The sequence below is a fragment of the Ornithorhynchus anatinus genome, chromosome 20 (assembly GCF_004115215.2).
Source record: "Ornithorhynchus anatinus isolate Pmale09 chromosome 20, mOrnAna1.pri.v4, whole genome shotgun sequence".
Taxonomy (NCBI): Eukaryota; Metazoa; Chordata; class Mammalia; order Monotremata; family Ornithorhynchidae; genus Ornithorhynchus; species Ornithorhynchus anatinus.
This window is the reverse complement of record NC_041747.1, coordinates 3134522-3161636: the sequence shown is the minus strand read 5'-3', so window position 1 is coordinate 3161636 and position 27115 is coordinate 3134522. Positions and strand designations below refer to the sequence as shown.

The following is a 27115-nucleotide window of genomic DNA, read 5'->3' as shown; positions in this document are numbered from 1 at the left end:
GTGTCCGGAAATAAGGGGTCGATGGGCCGGGCCTACTACGGTGATGGATGGAGACATTAGCCATTACCTGGAGGATCTGGGGGAAATGAGCATTTGGCAACCGCTGTGCCTATTTTCAGACCTTTTCCCTCCCGAGGTTTTGTTTTTCAGGACAACTTAATTAGGCCCTTCCGCGGCCGACGGGAACGACTTCAAATTCATCTTTTTCTTGTTCTTGTCTTTCGGGGGGGGGGGGGGGGGGCGGTTTCCTTTGAAGATGCCGGACCCGTCCGGGCGCTCGGTCGCAGTTTTCATCGACAAGCTCCTTATCCAGCCTCTCGCCGGCTCAGTCTTTCCCACTTCAATAGCCCGAAACTCTCCCCTGGGACGCGTAAGCTCTTAAGATATTTCGAGGTTGCCAGATTTCTCGTGTTCTCTTTTCAGAAAGCTGATCCGGAGAGAAGGGTCCGGCTCCAGGCCCGGGGGGGCCCGGAAGCCAAGATGCTGTCCCGGTCGGGGCCGGGGTGGGTTCGTGGCGGGTCTGGGGCCGAGGGAAAATTGGGATCCGGCTGTCTCTCTCTCTCTAGCCGGTGACTCCGGATGGAGTTTAAGCCTCTTGGTTACGGAAATCTCCGGCTCTCGTTACGCGACTCGTACCGGCGGCCCGCTCAGACCCGATTGTTTCCAGGTTTGGGAGGGCGACGCGGGGGATGAGCAAGCAAAACCCAGCATGTGACCAATCTTGAGACTTGTGAAAGACAGAGCCGACTTATCCGGAGCAGAGAGGCGGCCCTGCTCCCGAGAGAAACGGGGAGCAGGGAAGGAAACATTCCCCCGTTACCACTACTGTCGTGTCTTCCTGCTCCCGGGGAGGGAGGGCGAGGGTCGTGGGGGGAAAGGGCAGTCTCGAGGTGGGGAGGGGGAGAATCCACTGCAATTCCAGAAGTCAGATTTTTTTTTTTAACATCTTTTAAGCGCCCGCTATGTGTCTGGCACTGAGTTCGAATCCCGGCCCCGCCACTTGTCAGCTGTGTGACTGTGGGCCAGTCACTTCACTTCTCTGGGCCTCAGTCGCCTCATCTGTAAAATGGGGATTAAGACCGTGAGCCCCACGTGGGACGACCCGATTCCCCTGTGTCTCCCCCAGCGCTTAGAACAGTGCTCGGCACACAGTAAGCGCTTAACAAATACCAACATTATCATTACTGGGCGCTACGGTCGATAGGAGATAAGCACGTCGGCCCCAATCCGCGTCCCACCTGGGGCTGACGGCTTCAATCCCCATTTTGCAGATGCGGAAGCTGAGGCTCAGAGAAGCTAAGTGACTTGCCCAAGGTCACACAGCAGACAAGTGGAGGAGTCGGGACGAGAACCCGGGTCAGCACGCCCGGGCCCGTGCTCTTTCCACTGGGTCACCCTGCTTCTCGTGGAAACACGCTAGATTTCAATTAAACATTTCCTCAAGTAATCGTTTCCTTAGGGAGAGTGAGCCAAAGACACGCTCGGAATCTTGGAAGACGTTTCCGAAACTGACTTTTTATGGAGAGTGAAGCCCGTAGGGGAGGAAAAAAGAGACCCCCGCTGAAAAGTCTTTTTTTTTAAAAAAAAAAAAACCCAACCATAAAAGGAGCTTCCTGTTTGTTTGGTTCCCTCGATGATGAAAAATGAAGTAAATGCGAAGGGAAAATGTTAACTGGATATAGACAGTACTGGAATTGACAATGAGGAGCTGAAATATGCTTAGGGGAACTTTTTATAGGAAACAGTGGATATCGCCAGAGACTCTGACAGAAAACCAAGATAATTTCACGATCAGATAGTAACGAGGGGAAGTTGGTCAGTTATGGCATTTATAAAACGCTTCTGATATTCACCCCACCCTCAGCCCCACGGCTCTTCAGTACGTAACCATAAATAGTTTAATGTGTCTCCCCCTCTAGACCGTCAACTCTTTTTTCGACGGTATTTGTTAAACGCTTCTCCGTGACAGGCGCGTTACTAATCCGGGCGGACCCAGTCCACGTCCCACGTGGGCTCGCGGTCTTCATCCCCGTTTTCCAGACGAGGTAACCGAGGCTCGGGGAAGTTAAGGTCACACAGCCGACAAGTCGCGGAGCCGGCCCCTCGCCTCGTGGGCGCTCGAAGCCGGGAGGCCCCTCGGTCCCGCGGCGGGGTTGCTTCATCGTCGCCGATGTGTTTATTGAGCGCTTACTATGTGCGGAGCACTGTGCTGAGCACTTGGAATACGTGTCGCCTGCCCGCAACGAACTCACGCCTGAGAGAGCGGCTCTCGTTGCTTCATCCAGTTGGATTTATTGAGCGTTTACTGCGTGCGGAGCACTGTACCGAGCGCTTGGGAGAGTACAGTATTACAACAGACACACTGCCTGCCCTCAACGAGCTTAGAGTCTAGAGCTCTCTAGCAACAAAGTCCAGGTCAACGAGGACAATTCCCCGCTCTGGTTCATTCCGTCTTTCCGGACCTCTTCGGCGGTCAGACTCCCCTCGTCCCGTCGGTGCTATTTACTGAATGTCCACCGAGTGCAGAGCACCGTGCGGACCGCTTGGGAGAGGAGGAAGGCCCAGGTTCCCTGCCTTCAAGGAGTTGGGCCTCTAACGGGGGAGACGGACCAACTCTCCTTACAGATAGCGAAAGCCAGAGGGAGGGCGACGGGTAGCAGGAAGTCGCGCGAATAAAGCGGAATGGAACGGCCGAATGGATCGTTTCTCGTGCGGGTAACTGTAGCCGTAAAAAATACGGGGGCCTGAGGTCAGCAAGGTGCCGAGAGAGGGTGTTGCGATGAAAAGAAGCAGCGCGGCTCAGCGGAAAGAGCCCGGGCTTGGGAGTCAGAGGTCATGGTTTCGAATCCCGGCCCTGCCCCTCGTCAGCTGGGTGACCGTGGGCGAGTCACTTCACTTCCCTGGGCCTCAGTTCCCTCGTCTGTAAAACGGGGATTAGCTGCGAGCCTCGCGTGGGAGGACCCGATGACCCCGTCTCTCCCCCAGCGTTTAGAACGGTGCCCTGCGCGTCGTAAGCGCTTAACGAGTAGCGGCGTCATTCTTGTTCTGAAAGAGCAAGAGGGCCTCTCCCCTTCCTCAGCTGTCCGCAGGAACACGACCCTCTTTTAGGCTGGGTGTCAGTAGATGCCAGGGGCGGCCCCGGTGCCCCGGCTGGTTGTGCGTGACCGCCCTCCGCCAGCTCAGGATACGGCAGCTGTTTTCCGCATCCCGCTGTCATTTACTCCCTGGGCCCCGCTGCGATCTCTCCCTCACACCCTCCGTCCTCCCCCTTCACATCCGGCGGGGCCCTGCCCGTCTTCAAAGTCTTCGGGAAATCTCACCCTCGCCTCCCCAGCCTCTCCCCCCTATTGCCATTTTGGCACTAAACGCTGATTATTCAAAATACCCCCATGGTACTTACCTCGATGCTCCATTACTTCCTCCTAACTGTATTTATTTATTATTATTATTATCATTAAATTCGGTGTCTGCCTCCCCCTGCTAGATGGCCAACTCCCCCCGAGGCGGGGATCACCAATTCTATTGTCCTCTCCCGGGTACGTAGTACGGTGTACTTCGGATAGTGGGTCCTCAATAAATACTATTTAATAATAATAACGTTGGCGTTTGTTAAGCGCTTACTACGTGCCGAGCACCGGTCTAAGCGCCGGGGTAGATACAGGGTCGTCGGGTCGTCCGGTCGTCCCACGTGAGGCTCACAGTTAATCCCCATTTTACGGGTGAGGGAACTGAGGCGCAGAGAAGTGAAGTGACTTGCCCACGGTCACCCAGCTGAGGAGGGGCGGAGGTGGGATTCGAACCCATGACCTCCGACTCCCAAGCCCGGACTCTTTCCGCTGAGCCACGCTGCTTCTCAATTTACCCGTTTCAATTGGTAGCCTGCCTGGCAGCGCAGATATTCTATCTTCAGTCTGTCACTGTGGGCAGGGAGCGGGTCTACTGACTCTGTTATATCGCACTCTTCCGAGTGCTTAATAGAGTGCTCTGCGCATACTAAACGTTCAGTCAATACGATCGATCGAATAACAAGTCGCTTGACTTCTCGGTGCCTCAGTTCCCTCATCTGTCAAATGGGGATGAAGACCGTGAGCCCCACGTGGGACGACCTGATTCCCCCGCGTCTACCCCAGCGCTTAGAACGGTGCTCGGCGCTTAGTGAGCGCTTAACCAATACCAACATTATTATTATTATTATTATTATTATTATTATTTAATGTGCTCCTACTCTGCGCAGCCCTTGGGAGAGTGGGCCAGGAGGTGACCCCATCTCCGCCCGCAAGGGGTTCGCAATTAATGTACAAATATCGACCCATCCATCCTATTTATTGAGCACTTAGTGTGGGCGGAGCAGTGTACTAAGCACTCGGTAGAGTACGATATAGCAGGAGAAAGTGCTCAAACAGTAGCTTACGTAAAATGAAGAGTACTTGTGTTGGTAAACGCTTACCCTATGCCCGGCACTCTACCGAGCGCTGGGGTATGGGCAGGTTCATTCGTTCATTCAGTAGTATTTATTGAGCGCTTACTATGTGCAGAGCACTGTACTGAGGTTGGACCCAGTCCCCGTCCCACTTGGGTTTACAGTCTTAATTCACATCTTGCAGACGAGGGAACTGAGGCACGGAGAAGTCAGGTGACTTCACCAAGATTCATTCGTTTCATCGTATTTATTGAGCGCTTACTGGGCGCAAAACTCGGTACTGGGCGCTCGGGAGAGGACGTTACAATAATAAACAGCCACCTTCCCCGCCCACAACAAGCAGACAGTCTGGGGGGCGAAGACGGACATCAGTACAAATAAATAAAATTAAATTACCGGCACGTACGTAAGCGCCGGGGGCTGGGAGAGGAAAGGAGCAAAAGGAGTGAAGCGGAAGGGAGTGGGAGATGATCACACAGCAGACAAGTGGCGGAGGGGGGATTAGAACCCAGGTCCTGCGACTCCCAGGCCTCTCTTTCCACTAGGCCAGGCTGCTTCCCGGTGCTTGGCGATTAGTAAGCACTCGATAAATAGCACGGTTTTTATAGGCAGGGACTGTCTGTTATAGTCATTCGTATTTATCGAGCGTTTATTAGTAATAATAATGTTGGTATCTGTTAAGCGCTCACTATGTGCCGAGCAGTGTTCTAAGCGCTGGGGGAGACGCAGGGGAATCAGGTCGTCCCACGTGGGGCTCACAGTCTTGATCCCCATTTTACAGATGAGGGAACTGAGGCGCCGAGAAGTGAAGCGGCTCGCCCAAAGTCACCCAGCCGACAAGTGGCCGAGCCGGAATTCGAACCCATGACCTCCGACCCCAAAGCCCGGGCTCTTGCCACCGAGCCACGCTGCTTCTGCGCCCCGCTGCTGTTTACTGGGTGCCGGGCACTGTCCTAAGCACTTGTTGTGCTGCACTCTCCCAAGCGCTTAGTACAGTCCTCTACACCCAGCGGGCAGCACGGGTCTGAAAGTCAGAAGGACCTGGGTTCTAAACCCGGCTCTGGCACCTGTCTGCTGTGTGACCTTGGGCAAGTCACTTCACTTCTCGGGGCCTCAATTCCCCCATCCGTAAGATGGAGATTAAGACTATGAGCCCCATGGACAACCTGATGACCTTGTATCTGCCCCAGGGCTTAGAACAGGGCTTGGCCCATAGTAAGCGCTTAACGAATACCACCATTATTATTATTATTCTTTGGGCCTCAATTCCCTCATCTGTCAAATGGGAATGATGACTGTGAGCCCCACGTGGGACAACGTGATGACCGTGTATCTCCCCCCAGGGCTCAGAACAGTGCTTGGCACGTAGTAAACGCTTAACCAAATACCACCGTTCTTCTTCTCTGGGCCTCAGTGACCTCATCTGTAAAATGGGGATGAAGCCTGTGAGCCCCACGTGAGACCACCTGATGACCCTGTATCTCCCCCAGCGCTCAGAACAGTGCTTGGCCCATAGTAAGCGCTTAATAAAATACCACCATTCTTCTTCTCTGGGCCTCAGTGACCTCATCTGTCCAATGGGGATGAAGCCTGTGAGCCCCATGTGGGACCAACCTGATGACCCTGTATCTCCCCCAGCGCTCAGAACAGTGCTTGGCCCATAATAAGTGCTTAATAATAATACTGATGCCATTTATTAAGCGCTCACTATGCGCCAAGCACTGTTCTAGAGAAGCAGCGTGGCTCAGTGGAAAGAGCACGGGCTTCGGAGTCAGAGATCGTGGGTTCGAATCCCGGCTCGGCCACTTGTCGGCTGTGGGACTGTGGGCGAGTCACTTCACTTCTCTGTGCCTCAGTGACCTCATCTGTAAAATGGGGATTGAGACCGTGAGCCCCACGTGGGACAACCTGATTCCCCTGTGTCTACCCCAGCGCTTAGAACGGTGCTCGGCGCATAGGAAGCGCTTAACGAATACCAACATTATTATTCTAAGCGCTGGGGGGGGGGGATACAAAGTGATCAGGTTGTCCCACGTGGGGCTCACAGTCCTCATCCCCATTTGACAGATGAATCCCAGCTCTGCCACCTGTCAGCTGTGTGACTGTGGGCAAGTCACTTCACTTCTCTGTGCCTCAGTTCCCTCATCTGAAAAGGGGGATTAACTGTGAGCCTCCCCGTGGGACGACCCGATGACCCCGTATCTCCCCCACCGCTTAGAACAGTGCTCGGCACATACTGAGCGCTGAATAAATGCCTCATTTATTAACGTTGGCATTTGTTAAGCGCTCAGAACAGTGCTCGGCACATAGTGAGCGCTGAATGAATGCCACATTTATTAATGTTAAGCGCTCAGAACAGTGCTTGGCACATAGTGAGCGCTTAATGAATGCCACATTAACGTTGGCATTTGTTAAGCGCTCAGAACAGTGCTCGGCACATAGTGAGCGCTGAATGAATGCCACATTTATTAACGTTGGCATTTAAGCGCTCAGAACAGTGCTCGGCACATAGTGAGCGCTGAATGAATGCCACATTTATTAACGTTGGCATTTGTTAAGCGCTCAGAACAGTGCTCGGCACATAGTGAGCGCTGAATGAATGCCACATTTATTAACGTTGGCATTTGTTAAGCGCTCAGAACAGTGCTCGGCACATAGTGAGCGCTGAATGAATGCCACATTTATTAACGTTGGCATTTGTTAAGCGCTCAGAACAGTGCTCGGCACATAGTGAGCGCTGAATGAATGCCACATTTATTAACGTTGGCATTTGTAAAGCGCTTATTATGTGCCGAGCACTCTTCTAAGCGCTGGGGGGGGGGGGGGGGATACAAAGTGATGAGGTTGTCCCACGTGGGGCTCACAAGTCTTCATCCCCATTGGACAGATGAGGTCACTGAGGCCCAGAGGAGTGAAGTGACTTGGCCCAAGTCACACGGCTGACGAGCGGTGGGGGGAGGGGGGATTTGACAAATACCATTATGATGATTATTATTAATAAATAGCCAGCGTTTAGAGCAGTGCCCGGCCCCGTAGTAAGCGCTCAAGGAACGTCCTTCTTCTGGTTTCCTCCCTCCCCCCTCCCCCCGCCCGGGCCGTTGTTGCCATGGTAACGGCGCGCTGCCGCCCCCTCCCGGTCACGCACGTCGCGGACTAACGGATTCGGCGGCGGCGGCGGCGGCCCGCGCGTCCCCCGCCCCCCCCCCCAATCCCCACGCATCCCGCCCCGCGAGGACCGCGGCGCTGAGGTAACGACATGGTGGACGGCGGGAGGAAGGGGAGGCGGGCGGGATGGCGGGGACGACAACGACAAGGAGAAAGGGCGCGCCTCCCCTCCCCGCCCGCCCCGCGCCTCGGGCGCCCGCCGGAAAGGACGGCCGCGCGGCCTGCCGGGAAATGTAGTTCCCCGAGGGGGCCGCGCGGCCTGCCGGGAAATGTAGTTCCCTGGAGGGGCGCCGCCGCGCGGCCTGCTGGGGAGTGTAGTTCGGCGAGGCGGCGGGGCCCGTGGTGAGGGCGCGGGCCCGCCCGGGGAAGGACTACAACTCCCGGCGGGCTTCGCGGGGATAGGCTTTCGCCCTGGTTCCTCCCAGAGCAGCCTGGCAAATGATGTTGTTGCCATTTGTTAAGCGCTTACTCTGTGCAGAGCACTGTTCTAAGCGCTGGGGGAGAGACAGGGTCATCAGCTTGTCCCACGTGAGGCTCACAGTGAATCCCCATTTGACAGATGAGGGAACTGAGGCCCACAGAAGTGAGGTGACTTGCCCACAGTCACAAAGTGACAAGTGGCAGAGGATTCGAACCCATGACCTCTGACTCCCACTGAGCCACGCTGCTTGTTGGCATTTGTTAAGCGCTGACTATGTGCAGAGCACTGTTCTAAGCGCTGGGGGAGATGCAGGGTCATCAGCTTGTCCCCCGTGAGGCTCACAGTTAATCCCCATTTTCCAGATGAGGGAACCGAGGCACAGAGAAGTGTGACTTGCCCACAGTCCCACAGCTGACAGGTGGCAGAGGTGGGATTCGAACCCAGGACCTCTGACTCCCAAGCCCGGGTCCTTTCCACTAAGCCACGCTCCTTCCCTTGTGGAATTGTAATTCCACAATTAATCACAATTGCGGTTTTTAGCAGAGCCCTTAACCATGTGCCCAGCACTGGGGCAGCTCTGCCGCTTGTCTGCTGTGTGACCTTGGGCAAGTCACTTTGCTTCTCTGATCCTCAATTATCTGTAAAATGGGGATGGAGACTGTGAGCCCAGGTGGGACAAGGGAGTGTGTCCAACCCGATTTGCTTGTATCCACCCCAGAGCTTCGTACAGTGCCCGGGATATAGTAAGCGCTTAACAAATACTGTGATTATTATTGTTATTATTGTTATTATACAAGATCCAAGAGAAGCAGCATGGCCTAATGGCAAGAGCACAGGCTTGGGAGTCGGAGGACCCGAGTTCTAATCCCACCTCCGCCTCTTGTCGGCTGTGTGACCTTGGACGAGTCACCTAATTTCTCTGTGCCTCAGTTCTCTCATCTGTAAAATGGGGATTAAGACTGTGAGCCCCTCAGGGGACAACCTGATTCCCTTGTATCTACCCCAGTGCTTAGAACACTGCTTGGCCCACAGTAAACACTTAACAAATACCCTTATTATTATTATTACCAGTTATTATTTTCATCAAGTCCCACATGGGGTTCCCAATCTCAGTGGGAGGGAGAACAGGCATTGAATCCCCATTTTGTAGGCGAGGGAACTGAGGCACAGAGAAGTCAAGTGACTTGCCCAAGGTCACACAGCAGACAGGTGGCGGAGGCGAGACCAGAACCCAGGTCCTTCTGGGTCTTTCCGCTTGGCCGTGCTGCTTCTCCGGCGAGTCCAGTCGTTCCTGCTATAACTCGAAGAACGTCGTGCCGTGGTAAAATTGCGTTACAGTCAACGTCGGCCGAGTGGGAGTTAAGGGCTGGGGATTGAGAGCTCCAAGAACCCATCACGATGAGCGTTTTTCCATTCAAATTGCGCTACTTTTGTGTCCGTCGCTATTAGCCCGCTTTATACGCTTGTCACTCGTTGCCGCTTCGTTGCTCTTTAAATCCCGCAAGGTTGTAAAAATGGAGAAACACAAAAAAACATGTTCGGTTCAAGTAAAGTCAGGCTGAGGAGGGGCTGGGAAATCCAGCGCCACACGCACGTGCTGCATAACTGTTTCTCCCGACAATGAATCTCCTCGTGCCAACCCGTAGACTCCCCCTACTCGTCTGGCATGTGTTAGAGTATTCATTCAATAGTATTTATTGAGCGCTTACTCTGTGCAGAGCACTGTACTGAGCGCTCGGAACGGACAATTCGGCAACAGATAGAGACAATCCCCGCCCATTGACGGGCTCACAGTCTAATCGGGGGAGACAGAAAGACAAAAACAATAGCAATAAATAGAGTCAACCGGCAGCATTGGCATTCTAAGTCTCGGGGGGATCACCGCAATTTTTGTCTTTGGCTGAATTAAGAATCCAGCGAGGTTGCTTGTGGGTCAGCGGAAACTCTCCGGTTCGTGTCAGGGGTTTCTGATCAATCAACATCCAGTCCTGTTGCTCTTCCCAGGAAGCGGTCGAAGGGTCAGACGGAGGGATCTGGGGGAGACTGTGGGGTCAGGGGTCCCGTGGCTGGGTCAAGGGATTTTAAAAATGAGCATCCTCAGTGTGGTAGGTGATAACCTGACCTTGTAAAACCAGGGGCTGTGTCGTTCGGGACATCAGATTTGACCAACGAGTTAATTGTGTCACAGATAAGCGCTAAGACGGTCAGGGCTGCTTAGCGAGTCACTAGATTCGGTCTCGTGCTTTGTCCGCTCTCTCCTTCTGCGCCGACAAGTGGGGCTGGTCCACTCATAAGGAGCGGAGAGTATGAGTGATGGGAATAATCCTCTTCCAATTTCTCTGTCCAGCGCGAATCACAAACCGAATGCCGGGCGTCATCAGAGAGGATCTAGGAAACAAAACGGGAGGCAAAACTCTGCCAGCCTCCAAAGCCACGGCGCCCCACGCACCCGGGACACTCAGGAAGGAGAGGAGAGTGGAGAGGCGTCGTGGTTGACGGCTAGAAAACCACGAAGGGGGTGGTCAGGGCAACGGGGAATCGCTGTTGCCCCAATCCCGTAACTACCAGAGGAGGGAACCCCCGTTGAAACTCGAAGGTGGGGGGTGAGAGACCGACAGAAGGAAACGCCTAACTCAGCGGGTGACGGACGAATAGGTTTCACCGTAGAAGCCGAGCGGGCCGAAAGGATTAGCGGATTCAAGAAGGATTTGGATTAACGCACCGTCTTGCTGTTAGTCTAGGGGAAGGGCTCTTGTCCGAGGGGTTGGGCCCCGTGCTGTCAAAGAAGGGTTCTGGCCAAAGAACTACCGAGGGAGTTCTTCAGGGTGGACAGGCCCAGCAGGAATTCTGCAAAATAGCTGGCGGACAGAGGCGGTGAAGACCATGACGGCTACCAAGGCAACTGTTTGCCTGACTATTGTGTTAAGGCGCGTGATTGGCACTAGGCTGCGGTCACTAGGCTTACAGTCAGTTCCTCTGTGCAGTCTCTGGACCAAGGCTCGGCTTGTTGTTCCCCACCCGAGACTCCATCATTAACTTGCCCTTCATCTCCCCCTCGGGTCCGTGTTACCGCCAAATTTTTGGTCACTTCTCACGGAATGACCCAGTGGTAATTTGTCCGGGCGTGAGTTTTGCGTCGGAAACAGAAGTCAGTAGACGCGGCGGACGCTTGTGCAGTTAGCCCGGGTGGTGGAGCTAACGGCGAGAGTGATTCTGTTGCAGTTAAAACACCTTTCAGAAAAGATGAATTTAAAGGGTTACGAGAACCTTCACTTTCCCGCCTTTCTAGACATCACTCCTTGAGATAAGTGGGTTATTGGTGACTAATAATAATAATGTTGGTATTTGTTAAGCGCTTACTATGTGCAGAGCACTGTTCTAAGCACTGGGGTAGACACAGGGGAATCGGGTTGTCCCACGTGGGGCTCGCTATCGAGGGGTAAAGCGTTTCAGAATCTAAAAATGGGGGACTCACTTTTAGTAGCATGCTCATGGGTTAGCAAGGGCCAACGATGAAAGGGTGACTTTCGCTGAGGGTTCCGTTATAAACTTCTGTACATCCGAGGGCATACGAGCACCCTAGAAAGGTCTGAAATTAAGTAATTTAAAGCAGGAAGGTTTTTTTTTTTTTTTTCCTAGAATGTCCCAGGATAACCCCTCATTTTATTAAGATTAATTTTTGAAAGTGGATTTGAACTTTCTTCTATCCAAAAAGGTGGCGTAAGACCGGGTCGAATATTTCAAATGCACTTATTTATCAATTGTATTCAATTTTTGGTGGATGAGTAGTCCAACCGTACACCTAAGAAAGGCAGAAAATGATTACGCATGAGTCAAATGGGCCTGTCTTCAGGTGGCTCTGAGCATAAAATTCCCCTGGAGACATTCCCCTGGATCATTCATTTGGAGGGTTTGTGGAGGGCGGTGTATTTCCTGAAGGAAAATTAGCAAGACAGACGGTGGGATCAATTCCGCAACAGCAAAAGCACCTCAGGAGGAAGCTGGGTTGTGGCTCTGGAAATATCGCTTCGCAGATTTTAAGGATAGATTACACTTGGAGATCTCCGTACATCCCTTCAGATACAAATCGGGCATCAGAGGTCCGGTTTCAGGAGCTCTTCATTGTAGTGACGAAGAATGGCTAAAAAAAAGCCTTGAATATTTTTAGGTCAGGTTGCCTTCTTTTAATTTGGTGTCTTCAAGTTAAAGCTGGGCCTGTACTAGCTCAGTTGTGAGTTCCCTGATGGCAGGGATCATCTACTAATTCTGTTATATTCTTCCAAGGGCTTTCATTCGTTCAATAGTATTTATTAATAATAATCATAATGTTGGTATTTGTTAAGCGCTTACTCCGTGCCGAGCACTGTTCTAAGCGCGGGGGTAGATACAAGGTAATCAGGTCGTCCCACGTGAGGCTCACAGTTAATCCCCGTTTTACAGATGAGAAGTGAAGTGACCTGCCCACAGTCACCCAGCTGACAAGCGGCAGAGCCGGGATTCGAACCCAGGACCTCTGACTCCCAAGCCCGTGCTCTTTCCACTGAGCCACGCTGCTTTATTGAGCACTTACTATGTGCAGAGCACTGTACTAAGCACTTGGAATATACAATTCGGCAAGCGGCAGGAAGTTGGAGAGATTAGCACCAACTTTTCTAGGTTTTAGGCTTGGCCTTTGGGATCCGACGGTTTGGGGAACCAAAGGAGAGTACAGTAGCGTCCATTGGAAGTCTCTTATCAAGCAGATTTGAATTACTGGCTCAGAGAGCCAATTTACTGAAAACGTCAGACCTCAAAATTGGTGCTTTTGGGTGCTGTTTAGGTCTCTGGGTGCCCAGGCAAAACGCAGTGCCAGGTGGAGGAGTTTTTTGATGGCTCTAAAGTGGCACGATCAGCTCTCAGCGGAGCCAAAGGAGAATGTGCTGTGGGTGCCGTCTGTACCCCCGTCCGGCGGTTGATGCCCACGATGCTGGTCTAACCGTCTTCGTGCCTGTTCCCTCCACGAGGTGAGACCACTGTATACGAGAGAGGAAGTAGACGCAATTGCTGCCCTCAAGGAGCATACAGTCTTGGAGGTGGAGACAGGCCCCAAATCAATTGCAGATAAACGGAAGCCAGGAAAGGGAATTATGGAGATAATAATAATAATGTTGGTATTTAAGCGCTTACTATGTGCAGAGCACTGTTCTAAGCGCTGGGGTAGACACAGGGCAATCAGGTTGTCCCACGTGGGGCTCACGGTCTTAATCCCATTTTACAGCTGAGGTAACTGAGGCACAGAGAAGTGACTTGCCCACAGTCACACAGCTGACAAGTGGCCGAGCCGGGATTCGAACCCATGACCTCTGACTCCAAAGCCCGGGCTCTTGCCACTGAGCCACACTGCTCCATGGGTGCATGGATTAGCGTTATTGCCAGAGCATCGTCAGAAGGTGCGAAATCGTTCGTTGGCTGACGGTTCACGGGAAACGGAACTAAAGGCGGAATAGATTTCTTATAATAGTCTTCTCTGCTCTGTTTTAGGCCTGGGAGAGAAGATGAATTTGGCCGAGATCTGCGACAATGCGAAGAAAGGAAGGGAATACGCACTTCTCGGCAACTACGACTCCTCCATGGTTTACTATCAGGGGGTGATCCAGCAGATTCAGCGTCACTGCCTGTCGATCCGGGACCCGGCCGTTAAAGGCAAATGGCAGCAGGTATGTCAACTGCCGGGGATTTGTGCATTTAGAGGCCCCCGCGATTCCAGATCGTAGATGGCTGGTACAGACTTGTGAGTTGAAATGTACTTCAAAATGACCAGCAAGCTTCTCTCCCGAATTGGAAAGAGCGGACATTTGTGCCCGTGTATTTCGGGAGGTAAAGCTATAAGCTGTTCAGTTCTAATTGCTCCATTTTCTTTTTTTTTTTTCCTTCTCCTTCATTTGGCTTCTTTTTGAATTTTCAAATCAGTTAACTAGTTGTTCGTGACTGTATTTTGGAAGCGCAAGACTTTTTAAAAATCCACTCTAAGACGTGGAGATGTCTCTGCTGTCCTGAAATGATTGATTGACAAAGATGGCGTCAACTGGGAGATGTTACCCGCTAGTATGTTTTTAACTCCCTTAAGACATTGGAAGCCCATTAAGGTAGTTTCATCTTTGGGGGGTAAATTTTCAAATTGTTCTAACGATGCATTACCTTTAAAAAAGACAGACAGCTATAAAGATGCACTAGAATAACATCTTTCTCTTCCCTTAGAGCATATAAAATTACGACTCGTTTTACATGGTTCCCCATTATCAGTCAATCGGTGGTATTTACTGAGCGCTTACTGTGTGCCAAACACTGTGCTAGGTGCTTGGGAGAGAACGAGTAGGGCTGATAGGCACATTCCCAGCCCGCAGGAAGCTCACAGTCTTCTTTGATATTTTTCCCTTCTTGTGAAAGACTTTTCTGATACCTAATTGGGTTGAGTCGATGATTTAATAAAGAGATTGCAATATTTTTGTTTTGACCTTTATTCAGCAGTACTCAGTTAATAAAAAGACTGCGAATTTCTCCACTAATCCTCACCACCAAAGTTCTTTTAAATATAAAAGGACAATTGAATAATGCCTTTCAAGATGTTTTTTCCGTACTGAACTTTTCCATTTGGCAGAAATAGATATTTATTTCTTCTTTTTCGGGGGTCGGGGTAATGAGTGTGTTTTATTTTTCAATTTAAGGACCGTTCCAAAAATCTCATTGGTAGCCGGTGGAATCCATCAAGTCATACCTAATAAGGTATTTTTTAGTGTAAGGCAACATCTGCTTTTCGGAACGTGAAATTGATTCCTCAGACGGGTAAATGCCCCCAAGCAGGTCCTCGGCAAGATTCTCTCATCTCCCTTCCCCGAGGTGGGCCTGACCCCTTTGCGTCTTTGCCCGACTGGTTTCCGAAAGGGGGATGCCCAAGATCACCAGCCCTCTGCCTTCCCCGGGCGTTCTCTCTAAACTCGGAAATCCGACCCATTCCCGAACACCGGCTTTTCACTTAAAGGGGTGTCTCCTCCCCTCTCCCCACCCCTTCTTTCTCTCTGTGCTCCCCCTGTGCCTTCTCCCATTCCCACTGGTTCCATCCAACCCAGTTGTCCTTCTTTCTCTCTGGGCTCCCCCTGTGCCTTCTCCCATTCCCACTGGTTCCATCCAACCCAGTTGTCACCTCTGGCTCATCCACATCATGTGAGCGTGGATATATCTCTCTCTGTGTCTCCGTGTCTCTCTCTCTCCCCCCACCCCCTCTATCTCTTCACCCCCCCACCCCCAACACCACACCGGCCCAGTGCAGTGCACCTCTGACTTCCCGGCCCGGCCCTTGCCGCCTCCGGCCTGCCTCCCAGCACCTCCTTACTGCTGTCTGCATCCGCTCTTGCCCCCACTCCTTCCATCTGGGGCATGGATGGGTCAGTTTTGCCCCCGGCCCTTGCCTTCACACCTCACCCAAGGCCAGAGAACCCTCATATGGAAATTGGGCATCCAGGGCCTCTGGCCTTGGAACCATCAACATGGCTGAGGGAGGCCGGACCGGATGAGAGGCCCTTTACCCTGAATCGAAATCTGTCTCTCTTGCCAGATAAAATTATTGTGCTTTTCTGCGGCTTTCAGCTGACATTAGAGCGCTCGCCATTTATCAAGGGCTCCTGGGTGCAGTGCTCTGATTCAGTGCTGCTGTGTTGACTAGCCGAGAAGATGATTATCCAGAGTTGAGACTCTCTGCAGAGCTGCTGCCTTTTGAGTAATTTTCATGACGGTTAGGCAGAAACTTGCTTCCAACTGCAACCGACTGCGTCCTTCATCTGCTTTCCATCCCAGTGGCTTAAGCATCCGTCTCCAGAAAATCTTACACTCAGTGGTTCCCCGTGCACATCTCCAAGGGGAATCGAAAAGGAGAGAGACCCACTTCCTGATGCTTATTAGGCCAGCCTACATATTTTCTTTTTTAAGATTTTGAGCAGTTAGGTCATCTGCTAAGCGTTGCATTTTTGATTTGGACATTTTCTGTTTGTTGTACTTTCTGGTAGATCCACTAGGACTAGCCTCTGGAATGCCATTTCTCTCAGTACATCTTGTTTCCGTGTTGCCTGTTTATCCAAAGATCTATTTTTTTCTCCGGATTGCACTTCCTCTGTATTTTCACAGCTACGTGGTTTGACGGAGGACAGGGTTCCTGGGACCTGCTTTCCGGTTATATGCATCTTGCCTTCTCATAGAAGATAGGAATTTCCACTCCATTTACATTAGCCACGAAGTCATTCAGGGCCTTAGAGAAATTGGGTCAGGCCAAAGGCAAAAAGTAAGAATTGTGGTATTTGTTAAAGCACGGAAAATGTACCAAGGATTATATTAAGCGCGGGGGTAGATACAAGGTAATCAAATCCCAACATGGGACTCCCGTCTAAATAGGAGGGAGAACGAGTGTTGAATCCCCATTTTGCAGATACGGGGAACTGAGGCACAGAGAAGCGAAGTGACTCGCCCAAGGTCACACAGCAGGCAAGTGGCAGAGCCGGGATTAGAACCCGGGTCCTCCGACTCCCCGGCCCATGCTCTTTCCAGTAGGCCATGCTGCTTCAAATCTATTGAAATTTCAGTCCTCATTCAGTTGTATTTATGGAGCGACTGCCGTGTGCAGGACCCTGTGCTAAGCTCTTGGGCGAACACCCCAGAAGTGGAAGATGCGATCCCTGCCCTCAAGGAGCTCCCAGTATAGTGGCTGAGCCCGTCTTCTAGACTCCGAGCCCGTGGTTGGGTGGGGATTGTCTCTCTCTGTTGCCGAGCTGTCTTTTCCAAGCGCTTACTACAGCGCTCTGCACACGGTCAGCCCTCAGTAAATACGACTGGACGAATGGTTGGCCTCTCTTTAGGCTGAGAATGCTGAGTCTCTTGGAATAGAGCATCGGCAGGGCACTGCTCAGGGTGGGAGGGGGTGGGGAAAATGTCTGCAGGGTGATAAAAATTGTTTCAACTGATCAGCCATGTTGACTTACATGGATGTGGAAAATTTTCAAGTTTCTCATTTCATTGTGAGTTGTCATCGAGCTGATTTAGTCAGCTGCACTTGGTTATATTAGAGAGGAGGATGCCACGGGAGCCTTTGGTTGATAGGGAATCGACTCTTCAAAGCTGCAGTTAAAGTGACATCTCTGAAGGATGACTCTCCCGTTACAAAAGAAACGACTGTTTCCCCAATTTCCTTGGCTGCTTTCTTTTCCCTCCAGACTGTTTCCAAATGATTTCCTTGCTCTCCTATCTGCATTACTTACAAATATTTTCTGAGGCTTTGGAGTGTGTTGTAATGATTCACTGAGTACAAAGTGTCCTGGGCTTGAAGTTTCTGAACGAAACATTTGTGCTTCGTAACCGCCCGCTTCCTATTAGGTTGGTATGTGACCTTTGAACTCTCATCCAGTCTCACGGAGTCGCTCCCGGTGGGTTTATTTTGAAGGTTCGGCAGGAATTATTGGAAGAATACGAGCAAGTGAAGAGTATCGTGGGCACCCTGGAGAGTTTCAAGGTGGACAAGCCGCCGGATTTCCCTGTGGCCTACCAAGATGAACCTTTCAGGGATCCGGCAGTCTGGCCTCCCCCAGTCCCTGCCGAACACAGGTAACCGGCCCTCGATCGCTCCCTTGTTTGGGCGTGGTGTGCATCTTCGTTTGGCGATGACCACTTCGAGGATGAGAGAGAGAGCCAGGAGATGAAAAGAAAGTGTTTTCCGATTTGGGGCGGGGTGGCCTAGTGGAAAGAGCCCCGGAGGGGGGGGGGGAAACGGACTCAGCTGATTCTGCTTCCACGTTGATTCGAGCACTTCTCTCAGCCTGCCTTGATTACCGCATCAGCCTCCTCGCTGACCTCCCTCCTGTCTCTCTCCACTCCAGTCCACCCTTCACTCTGCTGCAGGGATCATTTTTCTAAAAAAAAATTCCTGTCCACGTTCCCCATTCCTCAAGAACGTCCACTGGCGGCTGCCCATCCACCTCCGATTCAAGCGGAAACTCTTTCCCGTCGGCTTTAAATCGGCTCGCCCCCTCCCATCTCTCCTCCCTGGTGTCCTATTGTAGCTTAACCCTCCTCTAGCATCGGCTTATTCTCTGTGTCTCAGTCTCGTCTCCCTCACCGCTGACCCCTTTCCCGCATCCTCCCTCAGCTTAGAACTCCCTCCCTCCCTGTATAAGCCTTCTCTCCACCTTCAAAGCCTTATTAAGGTCACGTCTCCTCCAGGAGGCCTTCCCCGATTAAGCCCTCTTTTCCCCGGCTCCCTCTCCCTTCTGCGTCGCCTGTGCCCTTGGATCTGGGACCTTTTGGATGTTTGGGCATTTGATATTCTCCCCACCCTCCACCCCAAAGTACCTGTGCACGTATCTTTAAATTATATATTATAAATCATTGATATCATTGTCCGTCTCCCCGTCTAGACTGTAAGCTCGTTGTGGACAGGGAATGTGTCCGCCGACTCTTGCGTCGTGCTCTCCCAAGCACTTAGGACAGTGCTCTGCACACAGTAAGCGCTCAGTAAATACCATTGATTAGATTAGATTAGCTCTTCCCCTGGCCTACAGTGAGACCTAATGAACAACTGGTACAGTCGTGACAAAGTGCACAGTGAATGCCGGGCGAAATGAGCCCGATGTCCCCACATCGCTGCTTGGATTTGACTCATTTTTCACTTTCATAAGAGGAAAGAAATGTGCGAGAAGAGAAAATGGACAATGATACCCATAAAAACTGACCTTTTGCAAAGAAACCAGGTACCCTAAACTGGCCCCGAAAGGAAGCCTCATCCATTTATGTGGAAACTCAGGCCCGGTGCAGTTCAGGTTTCTTTTCCCTGTCCCAAACCTTTACCTGGAAACGAAGGAAAGCGTAGGAGGCATTGCTGGGAATGGAGCAGGGTCCATCCGGCTTGGATTTTGCTTTGTTTTAGGTGCAGCCCTGGTTTGGGGGATTCAAGCACTTGGTCTCAGCCCTGATCACACTAGTGTCTCAATTCAGCTCTCTCTGATCATGAGTTTTGGCCTCTGTGTATCTTGAGACATTTCATGTTGCCCATCACCGTAGGTCCTAAGCATTTCGCCGTCTTGAGGTTGGAGACAAGAAAACTGAAGTACAGAAAGTTTGTTTCCCAGGGGTCACTTAGCAACTGAGTGCAGCACTTCAAGGCACTGCTTTCCCAGTATTTTGCCCGGGGCAGCATTGGGAACCGACGAAGACCGCCCTAAAAAGGGAATCCAGAGACCTACCAACCTGTTCAGACCTTTCCCTGACTCCCTGACTCTAGCCCGGTGATTTTGGTAACAGTAGAGAGGGCTGATGACGGAAGCAGTGGGATCTAGTGGCAAATCACGGTCCGCGGGTTGTAATTTACATATTCACTAAGATCTTCGCCGGCCCCGTTTTTTAGTCGACGGCTCTAATTTCTTCTTGGCCTCGTGTCTTTTAAGTCTGCTTCGGGGGAAAAGGCTTCGGGCTGTCGGAACCCGCACCACTCAACGAAATCTGCTAAACCGAATCTCATTTTGAGCCGCTCACTACTGTGAGCTTGTGTTTCAGAGCGTGGTAATTAAATGCGATTCCGGGTCAGACAAATGATCCTTCCAGATCAGGAGCCCTCCTCCATCTCTGGCCACAAAGGTGCTCGGAAGAACAGGGTGGCGGTTACCCTCTGTGACATCATCCTCCTGGTTGTGGTTTTCCAATCTCACATTCGCTGGCATTTCCCTTAACCCAACCTGGGTTAAAATCCAACCCTTCGACGTATCTCTCTTTAACCCTCCTAACTTATCTCCGACGTCCGTAACGTTTCCTTGAGAAACCCATGGTGGATCTCGGGTCCACAAATTTATCCTAACCTTTCTTGACCCCTTTACCGGGTTCACTTCCTGGCTTCCCCAGTTCCATAAGCTCACCTGCCCGCTGGGAAAAGGCGTTGGGGGAATTGGATGAAATTGTAGTCGCTGGCTGGACATCCAAGCGGAGATATCTTGGAAACAAGAGGAAAGGTGAGAGCTGGAGAGAGAGGGGGGCTGGTGGAGTAGGATTTGACATAGACTCTAGTGTTTTCAAGAAATAGATTTTAAGCAGTGGCATGCGGGCTCCCATGAAATGCAGATGGCCACTCCTAAGGGTCAGAGAAACAAATGAAGTGTAAGCGTGTACTTTTTCATCTTCCACAGCCTTCTCGAATTTCACGTGGCGTGACAGAAAGCCTGTACTATATCAGTTGTTTTTGAACCACCTTCTCCCTCACCCCTTATTGCCCACTGAGTCCAAGCTTGACACCACACAATTTTTGGATAACGGAAGGGTTTCGGATGAACACAACCGTCGTGTCGACGGGAGCAAGGCCCGTACTTTTCTTTCACTGGGGCTTCGTGGCTACTCGTCGACTTAACCTTTCTTTAGGGCCCTCCAGGCGTGACTCATTTTTTAGTAATGAAGAAACAACACCTTCTGTTGCTCTCCGGTATTTTTTCCAAGTAGTACAATGTGACATTTGAAGAGCGAAAGGATGAGTGTGCCCCGACCTCGGAAAGGAACACATCTAGCTGTAAAAGGAAAACCGTCAGTTGCTTCTGGCCATTCATTCAGTTGTATTTATTGAGCACTTCCTGTGTGCAGGGAATTGTACTAAGCGCTTGGGATAATACAACAATAAACAGGCACGTACCCTGCCCGCAGCGAGCTTACAGTCTAGAGGAGGTAATATAAATAAATTACAGATGTGTACATAAGTGCTGTGGGGTTGGGATGGGGGGGAAGAACAAAAGGAGCAACTCGGCGATGCAGAAGGGAGTGGGAGAAGAGGAAAGGGGGGCTTAGGGAAGGTCTCTTGGAGGAGATGTGCCTTCACTAAGGCTTCAAAGGGGTGGAGTTGGATCTCTCCCTCAACTTCAGAGATGGGAGAGCAGGTCTTGTTGAGTCGGTTCTGTTTCGGCGGAGGGTTGAAGTGCCGGGAAGGGTAGTCCTGTCCCGAATTGAGATCACTCCACAGGGGCTGGTTTACGTTGCCCTCTTTCGATGACTCACAGGCCTCCGCGGGCCTTTCGTGGGCACTGAACTAGTCTTTCTTAAAAGGATTTTCAGGAGCTCTGAGCACCACAGACCCCTGGCTGGAACGAATGTGGATTTGCGGTCAGGAGAAGGGGGAAAAAAAGAAAATAACCAACCCCCCACTCTGTGGAAATCTCGAACCTTGCCACCGGCGCGGTCTCTCTGCGCCCCTCGGGGTGACAGACCCCAGAGGATCAGAACCGTTTCGACCGTTACTAATGTTTGTTTTTCTCTTTGCCAGGGCTCCACCCCAGATAAGACGGCCCAACCGAGAAGTGAAACCTCTGAGGAGAGAAATGCAAGGAGGAGGGCCCCGGGGACCTGTAGGGAGAGCACACCCCATCGCAAAGAGTGAAAAACCCGCCACCAGTAGAGCCAGAGGGAGAGAGGAAAAGGCAAGAGTGTATTTTCCTAAACCGTCTCACGTCTCCGGGTGGGGTTTTGCAGTGTGCAAGGCTAACCCTCCGCACCTCGGGGTGAATTCTCTGCGCTACTCCCAAAGCATCCAAACGAAAGGGAAAGAAATCGAGAACTTCCGCGGAGGTCTTTTTCGGCCTGCCTTTACCGTAAAGGAGAAGGAAGGGTATCGGTGGAAAAGGAGATTTAGGCTTCGGAACTACAAGGAGCCGAACCTGAAAAGTAATTTTGGGGGAGAGATTTTTACAAAGCAGGAGGAGCATTGAGTTCAGCCAACTCGCCGGCTGGGACTAATGCAGAGAAATCTGAGATTTTTCCCGTAGTCGGAGTGACGGGGGGTGGAGGGAGGGTCGTCGTTCCCTCCGTCCGCCCCCCCCCCCAGAGGCCATTCCTTAACTCTAATACCTCCCCCATCCCTCCCCGAACTAGAAAGGGAACTGCACTTGTTTGGGGTTCATCGGCTCCAGGTCCGCTTCCCTGGGAAATCTGCCCGAGAAGGCACGGACTTGTCAACGGCTCTTTGCGGGGCCCTTACGGCGGAGTCGGGGAAATTGCATCGAAAACCAGGTTGCCCGGGTGGCGGGGGTCGGGGGGAGGAAGGAAAGAGGAGAGCAGAGAGCTGAACAAAATTGCCTAATAAGTCTTTCCAGCTCTCATTTCAACGATTCTGTACCAGAAATACAAGAAGGTGTTCAACAACAACAGTCCTCGTTGTTGCTTGCTACTTAGTCTTTTATTGACTGAAGGGGAACAGTAAGAGCTTTTCAGTGGAGTTTCCAAAGGAGCCCAGAATTATTTACATTTCTGCCACTTGACGAAGGCGCAGGAATTACGGTGAGGCACCGGTTTAATGCACCGGTGGTATGTATTTAAGGTTATCTTTTGAATGCAAACAAAGCCAACGAAGAGAGCGTGAATGAGTTATAAATTAGTTCGCCGGGGCTATTGGGTAATTTGGAACATCCTTGGCTGTATCGAAGCGGAGTCTCGCTTGGGCTTTTTTAGGGGAAATGTGGCCGGGGATTCTGGCTAAACTGAATGCGTCCCGGAATATCGGGAATGCGTCCTGGAATACCGGGGATTGTAAAGCACTCGTTTTGGGGAGGAACTGGGCTCTGTAATTTGTGAGCCTGGAATTTATGAATAAGCAGGCAAGTCATTTCAGCTCTAGAAAGAGAAAGAGTGAATTTTATCTCCTTTCTCAAGAACCATTTAAACCGTAGAAATCATGCCCGAAGTAAAAGAATAGAACTGGTGCCTTCACCCTTTTGCTCACCCAGGCATTGTAAATAAAATGCATTTCTAACTTTGAAACACATATAATGCCCTGTGGTTTTGTGGTTCTGATGTAAACGATTGATTACTGCTTTGTGTCATTTCCTCTTAGACATTATTGGACAGAAAAATGAGTAGAATTTCATTTTCAGCTTCACAGTTGAAACTGTTGCAGATATATCAATAAAGTTCTTAGTAAAGTCTGCTGCGGTATGGCCACGTAGTGAGCTGCCTGAAGTAGCTGAGCTTCAAGACTCCCTTTGTAGCCTCTCTGAGCTTAACTTCTTGGGAGGAAGTTAGAGATTGTGAAGGCAGAGAAATGAGTAAACCTGGCTCGAGGGGAGCTGTTGGTGATTGATGGGGGATCCCTCAAAATCCTGCGTCCCCCTCCACCCTGAAAACCCAGAGGCCAGGGTTACAACCTTCACGCCCAGGCTAACAAGGTCTTCATTCTCATGCTTGATGGAAAATCACCTCAGAAATTTTGGTTCTCGGTAGAATACCCTGTCTTTGTCAAGATTGGATGGACTCATTCCTCTTCCTCTTTTCCCCCTACCCACTCTTTCTCATCTTTTCTCTCCACTCTCATTTTTTTCTCTTCACTCTTTCTCCTCCTCTCTTTCAGTCATTCTCTCCCTGTCAGCATTCTTGCCTCCTCCTCCATTTTTCCTCCTCTTCCTCTTTGTCACTTAACTCTGATGTTGATCTGTTGTTGTTTTTCCCCTCTTCATCCACTGATTTACTGTTCATCACTTTCCATCCCTGTACTTTCTCTGACGTGCTTGTCTCCTCCTTCCTTCTTTTCATCCGCCATTCGATTCCCTTCCGTTGTTCCTTGTTTCTGTAATCCTTGGCCCCTCTCAGCACCCCACTCTCCTCATTTTTATTTTTAATGGTATTTGCTAAGCGCTCACTACGTGTCAAACACTGTTCTATGCGCCGGAGTAGATACAAGTTAATTAGGTAGGACACAGTCCCTGTCCTGCGTGGGGCTTCCAGTCTAAGTAGGAGGGAGAACAGGTATCCGCATTTTACAGTTGAGAGCAGTGAAGTGACTCACAGCCTACAAACGGCAGAGCCGGGATTAGAACCCAGATCCCCTGACTCCCAGGCCCGTGCTTTCTCCACGAGGCCATGCTGCTTCTCCTCTTCTGTTCTCTTGGTCACCAGGCAGTCTCTGTCCTGAATTTCATTCCTTCTCCCATTCTTGTTGTCACTCTCCTGATGCCCTGTTTACTGTCCTTTTCCTTTGTTTCTCTTTTGAGCCTTTCTCTCTTTTTTTAAAATATTCGTTAAGTACTTACTGTGTGCCAGGCACTCTTCTAAGCACTGGGGTAGATACAAGGTAATCAGGTTGGATACAGTCCCTGTCCCATATGGGGCTCCCAGTCTTAGTCCCCATTTTATAGATGAGGTAACCGAGACCCAGAGAAGTGAAGTGACTCGCCCAAGGTCATGCAGCAGACAAGTGACAGAGCTGGGATTAGAACCTGGGTCCTTGTTCTTTTCTTTTCCTCCTGTCTCACTCCTTATACCTCTCGGGCACGCCTTCTGTATTCTCCTGGTGCCCTTCCTGGGGCAGAGAAAGGTCAGTGGAAGACAAGTGTTGGTAATGATGGTGGTCAATAAATACCATTGATCGATCGATTGATTGGCGGTGGAAAGGGGAGGCGGCCGTGAGCTCAGGACCTCTCCCTTGGGCCCAGTGGGGGGCACGTTGTAAGCACTCCCGCTGTGCCCACCGATCGGTGGCCCGGCGGTGACTGCCGTGGTGACCCCCCCCCCACCCTCCCCAAAACCCTAAACGTCCCTTAGAATGTCGGTTCGAATCTGTGGTCATTTTGACTTGGATGTGCTTTGGTCAGGCGGTTTCCTACTCCTCTCGGAGCTGAGCCCCGACGAGCAAAGAAAGCTTCTCAACCCATGAAGACATAGCACTCATTCCAAGTCACCGCTGCTGTCCGACTCACCCCCAGAAAGCACGTGGGCCTCATGGTAGACCCACCGAGATCTACTCACACGGAGGGCTAGCGGACGTTTGAATGCATACCCGACCTTTTCCACAACATATGGGGCACTGAGGAGGATGTCAGGGAGGGCACCGTCATCGTCATCATCTTCCAGAAGGAAAAGGGACAGCTGAAAACGACTCTTGTGGCACCTCGGTGCTTTCCATTTCTGACAAGACCCTAGGAGCTCTTCTGGTTTGACTCCCAGAGAAAAGTGTCGATTTCATTCTCCAGGAATCGCAAAGTGACTTCAGATTGCAGCGCGAAGGAGAAGATAAGTTCAGGAGGCAGAACCCAGCCCCTTTACAGGGTTTTCCTAGACTGACTCAAAATATTTGACCCCATCAGTAGATTAGGGCCCTGGCAGCCATAGGGTACATTTGGCTACCCGAGGAAATGTGGTCCAGATTCCGAGGCGGCTGCACGATGACACGTGGATCACGGATCGTGTCACGGAGCTGGGGGGGTGGCTCGTCCGATCCGCTCCTCACCTCCCGTGAGGTGAAGCGGGGCTAGGTGTTAGGCCCAGACCTGTTCAGCTTGTCCTCTGTAGCCTCGCTGAGGGATGGAACAAGGGGCCGGACACCGAATCCTCCGGGAAGCACTTCGGACCCGTACGGCAGGCCGCCGGATTCCTCGGAAGTCTCGGAGGCGGTCCTTCTGAAGTTGCTGAAAGCGCCCTGTCAGCGCTCTCTTGAGAACACCCCTGTGGCTGATCTTGAGCTGCTTTTCAGGGTCAGCCCAGCGCTGTGGACCGGCAACCCGTCTAAGTGGGTGATGCTCCACCCTACAACCGGGAAGCCCACGCTCCGCCCAAGATCGTCGGGGGCAACCTGGGGCTGGATGGTGTCATGGCGTTATGGAGTTCTGTCTCTTAGCCAACCCAACGCCCAGCAGCGCCCGTAGTCAAGGACGGCCAGCCCATCCTTCGGGTTGGCAACGGGTCGCCTGGGCCCGGCCCAAATGGACGGTCTGCGGGGCCGACGGCCACCCAACCCCCGTGTGGCGGGCAGATGCCGCAGTCGGCCCCTCAGGTGGGTCCGTCAGCATCGGCGTCACCGGCGACACGGGATCACAAACGGCCAAGTCCTGAAACGAAGTAAGTCAACGAAGTAAATCTCCCAGCGGTGAAGCAGCCCCGGGCTGGGAGGGCAGATGAGGAGAATGGAGGCCTGGGCTGGGTCCTGGAGGTGGGAGGGGGGAGATGGGTGGTCCCCAAACGGGTGTTGTCTGGTGAGCCGAAATGGGGTAACCAAATGCCAGGGGGACGAAGGCAGTGCTTTAAGGAGGCAGTAAAGTTGCAGCTTCGGGCACTGTGGTCTCTCAACTGAAAACTGGGAAACACCTGCACCAGACAGCCCGGCTTGCCCAACGGCGTGCTAGAAGGGAGAGGGCCTTCTTGAGCAGAAACCTCAAAAGGAGGCTCGTGAGACAGAGCCAAAGACGAAAACGGGGCCAGGGCCCGCAAAAAGCCCCCACCTAGCCCAACGGGGGACGAGCTTTAACTTCGTCGTCGTTCGGTGAGGACCGCGAGTCCCTCGGCCTTCCAGCCACCTGTCACGTACAGGTCGACGGCGTCATCTTCAGGGGCGAAGGGGAGAGAATGAATCATTTCCTTGGCTAAATGGCTCTCTGACTGGAGCGTTCGGTCCACTAGAAAACGTCGTCAAGGACTGTTCAGCAGAAGGCCCGTGTCGTCTTTTTCCAGCTTCTCGTCCTTGAGATTTACTTAGGCGTTCTCTTCCGTTTTCCGGGAGATAACGGGTTTGCTCTAACGCAGCCACACACAATGAATCCCTGGATTTTTTTTTTTTAAGGCAAGAGTACAATTTTCTGGTTGAACCAACCCAAGTATAAGTATCTCATATCTCAGAACACCTGCGTTTTTATTTTGCTGTCATTCTTTCTTAGAGCCTGCACATAGGGCGTGGATTTGGGGGTCAAAACATATAATGTGGAAGCATAAAGTTCAGGTTTTATGTTTTGGGGGCGAGGGTAAAAATGGAATTTAAATTTCAAAAACTCAGGTTTCATTTTAGATCTTATCATGTAGGATTCTCATAGGGCCGGGAGTCAGAGGTCGTGAGTTCTAATCCCGGCTCTGCCCCTTGTCAGCTGTGTGACTTTGGGCAAGTCACTTCTCCGTGACTCAGTTACCTCATCTGTAAACTGGGGATTAGGACTGTGAGCCCCCCACGGGACCCCCTGAAAATCTTGTATCTATCCCGGTACTTAGAACGGTACTTGGCACATAGTTAGCGCTTAACAAATACCATTGTTATTATCATCATAGTGTGCTCTCTTTTGGTTAAAGATGTTAATTGAACGGTGAACATCAAA

General features: G+C 51.5%; 1 protein-coding gene across 5 annotated transcripts in view; it reads left to right on the top strand.

The window, feature by feature from the left end:
• The first annotated feature begins 264 nt into the window (after positions 1-264).
• The window catches only part of KATNAL1 (katanin catalytic subunit A1 like 1), a 45109-nt gene continuing 18258 nt past the window's right edge, over positions 265-27115 (top strand). The window contains exons 1-4 of one of the 5 annotated variants that reach the window (XM_007668491.3): positions 265-370; positions 13527-13702; positions 17470-17630; positions 21316-21469. In XM_007668491.3, the coding sequence (XP_007666681.1) occupies positions 13541-13702; positions 17470-17630; positions 21316-21469 (477 nt within the window). In that variant the 5' untranslated portion in view covers positions 265-370; positions 13527-13540. Of the gene's footprint in view, positions 371-7617; positions 7669-9250; positions 9328-13353; positions 13436-13526; positions 13703-17469; positions 17631-21315; positions 21470-27115 lie in introns of those variants that run through there. The other 4 variants (XM_007668493.3, XM_007668494.3, XM_029047942.2 and 1 more) reach the window with 4 other exon arrangements.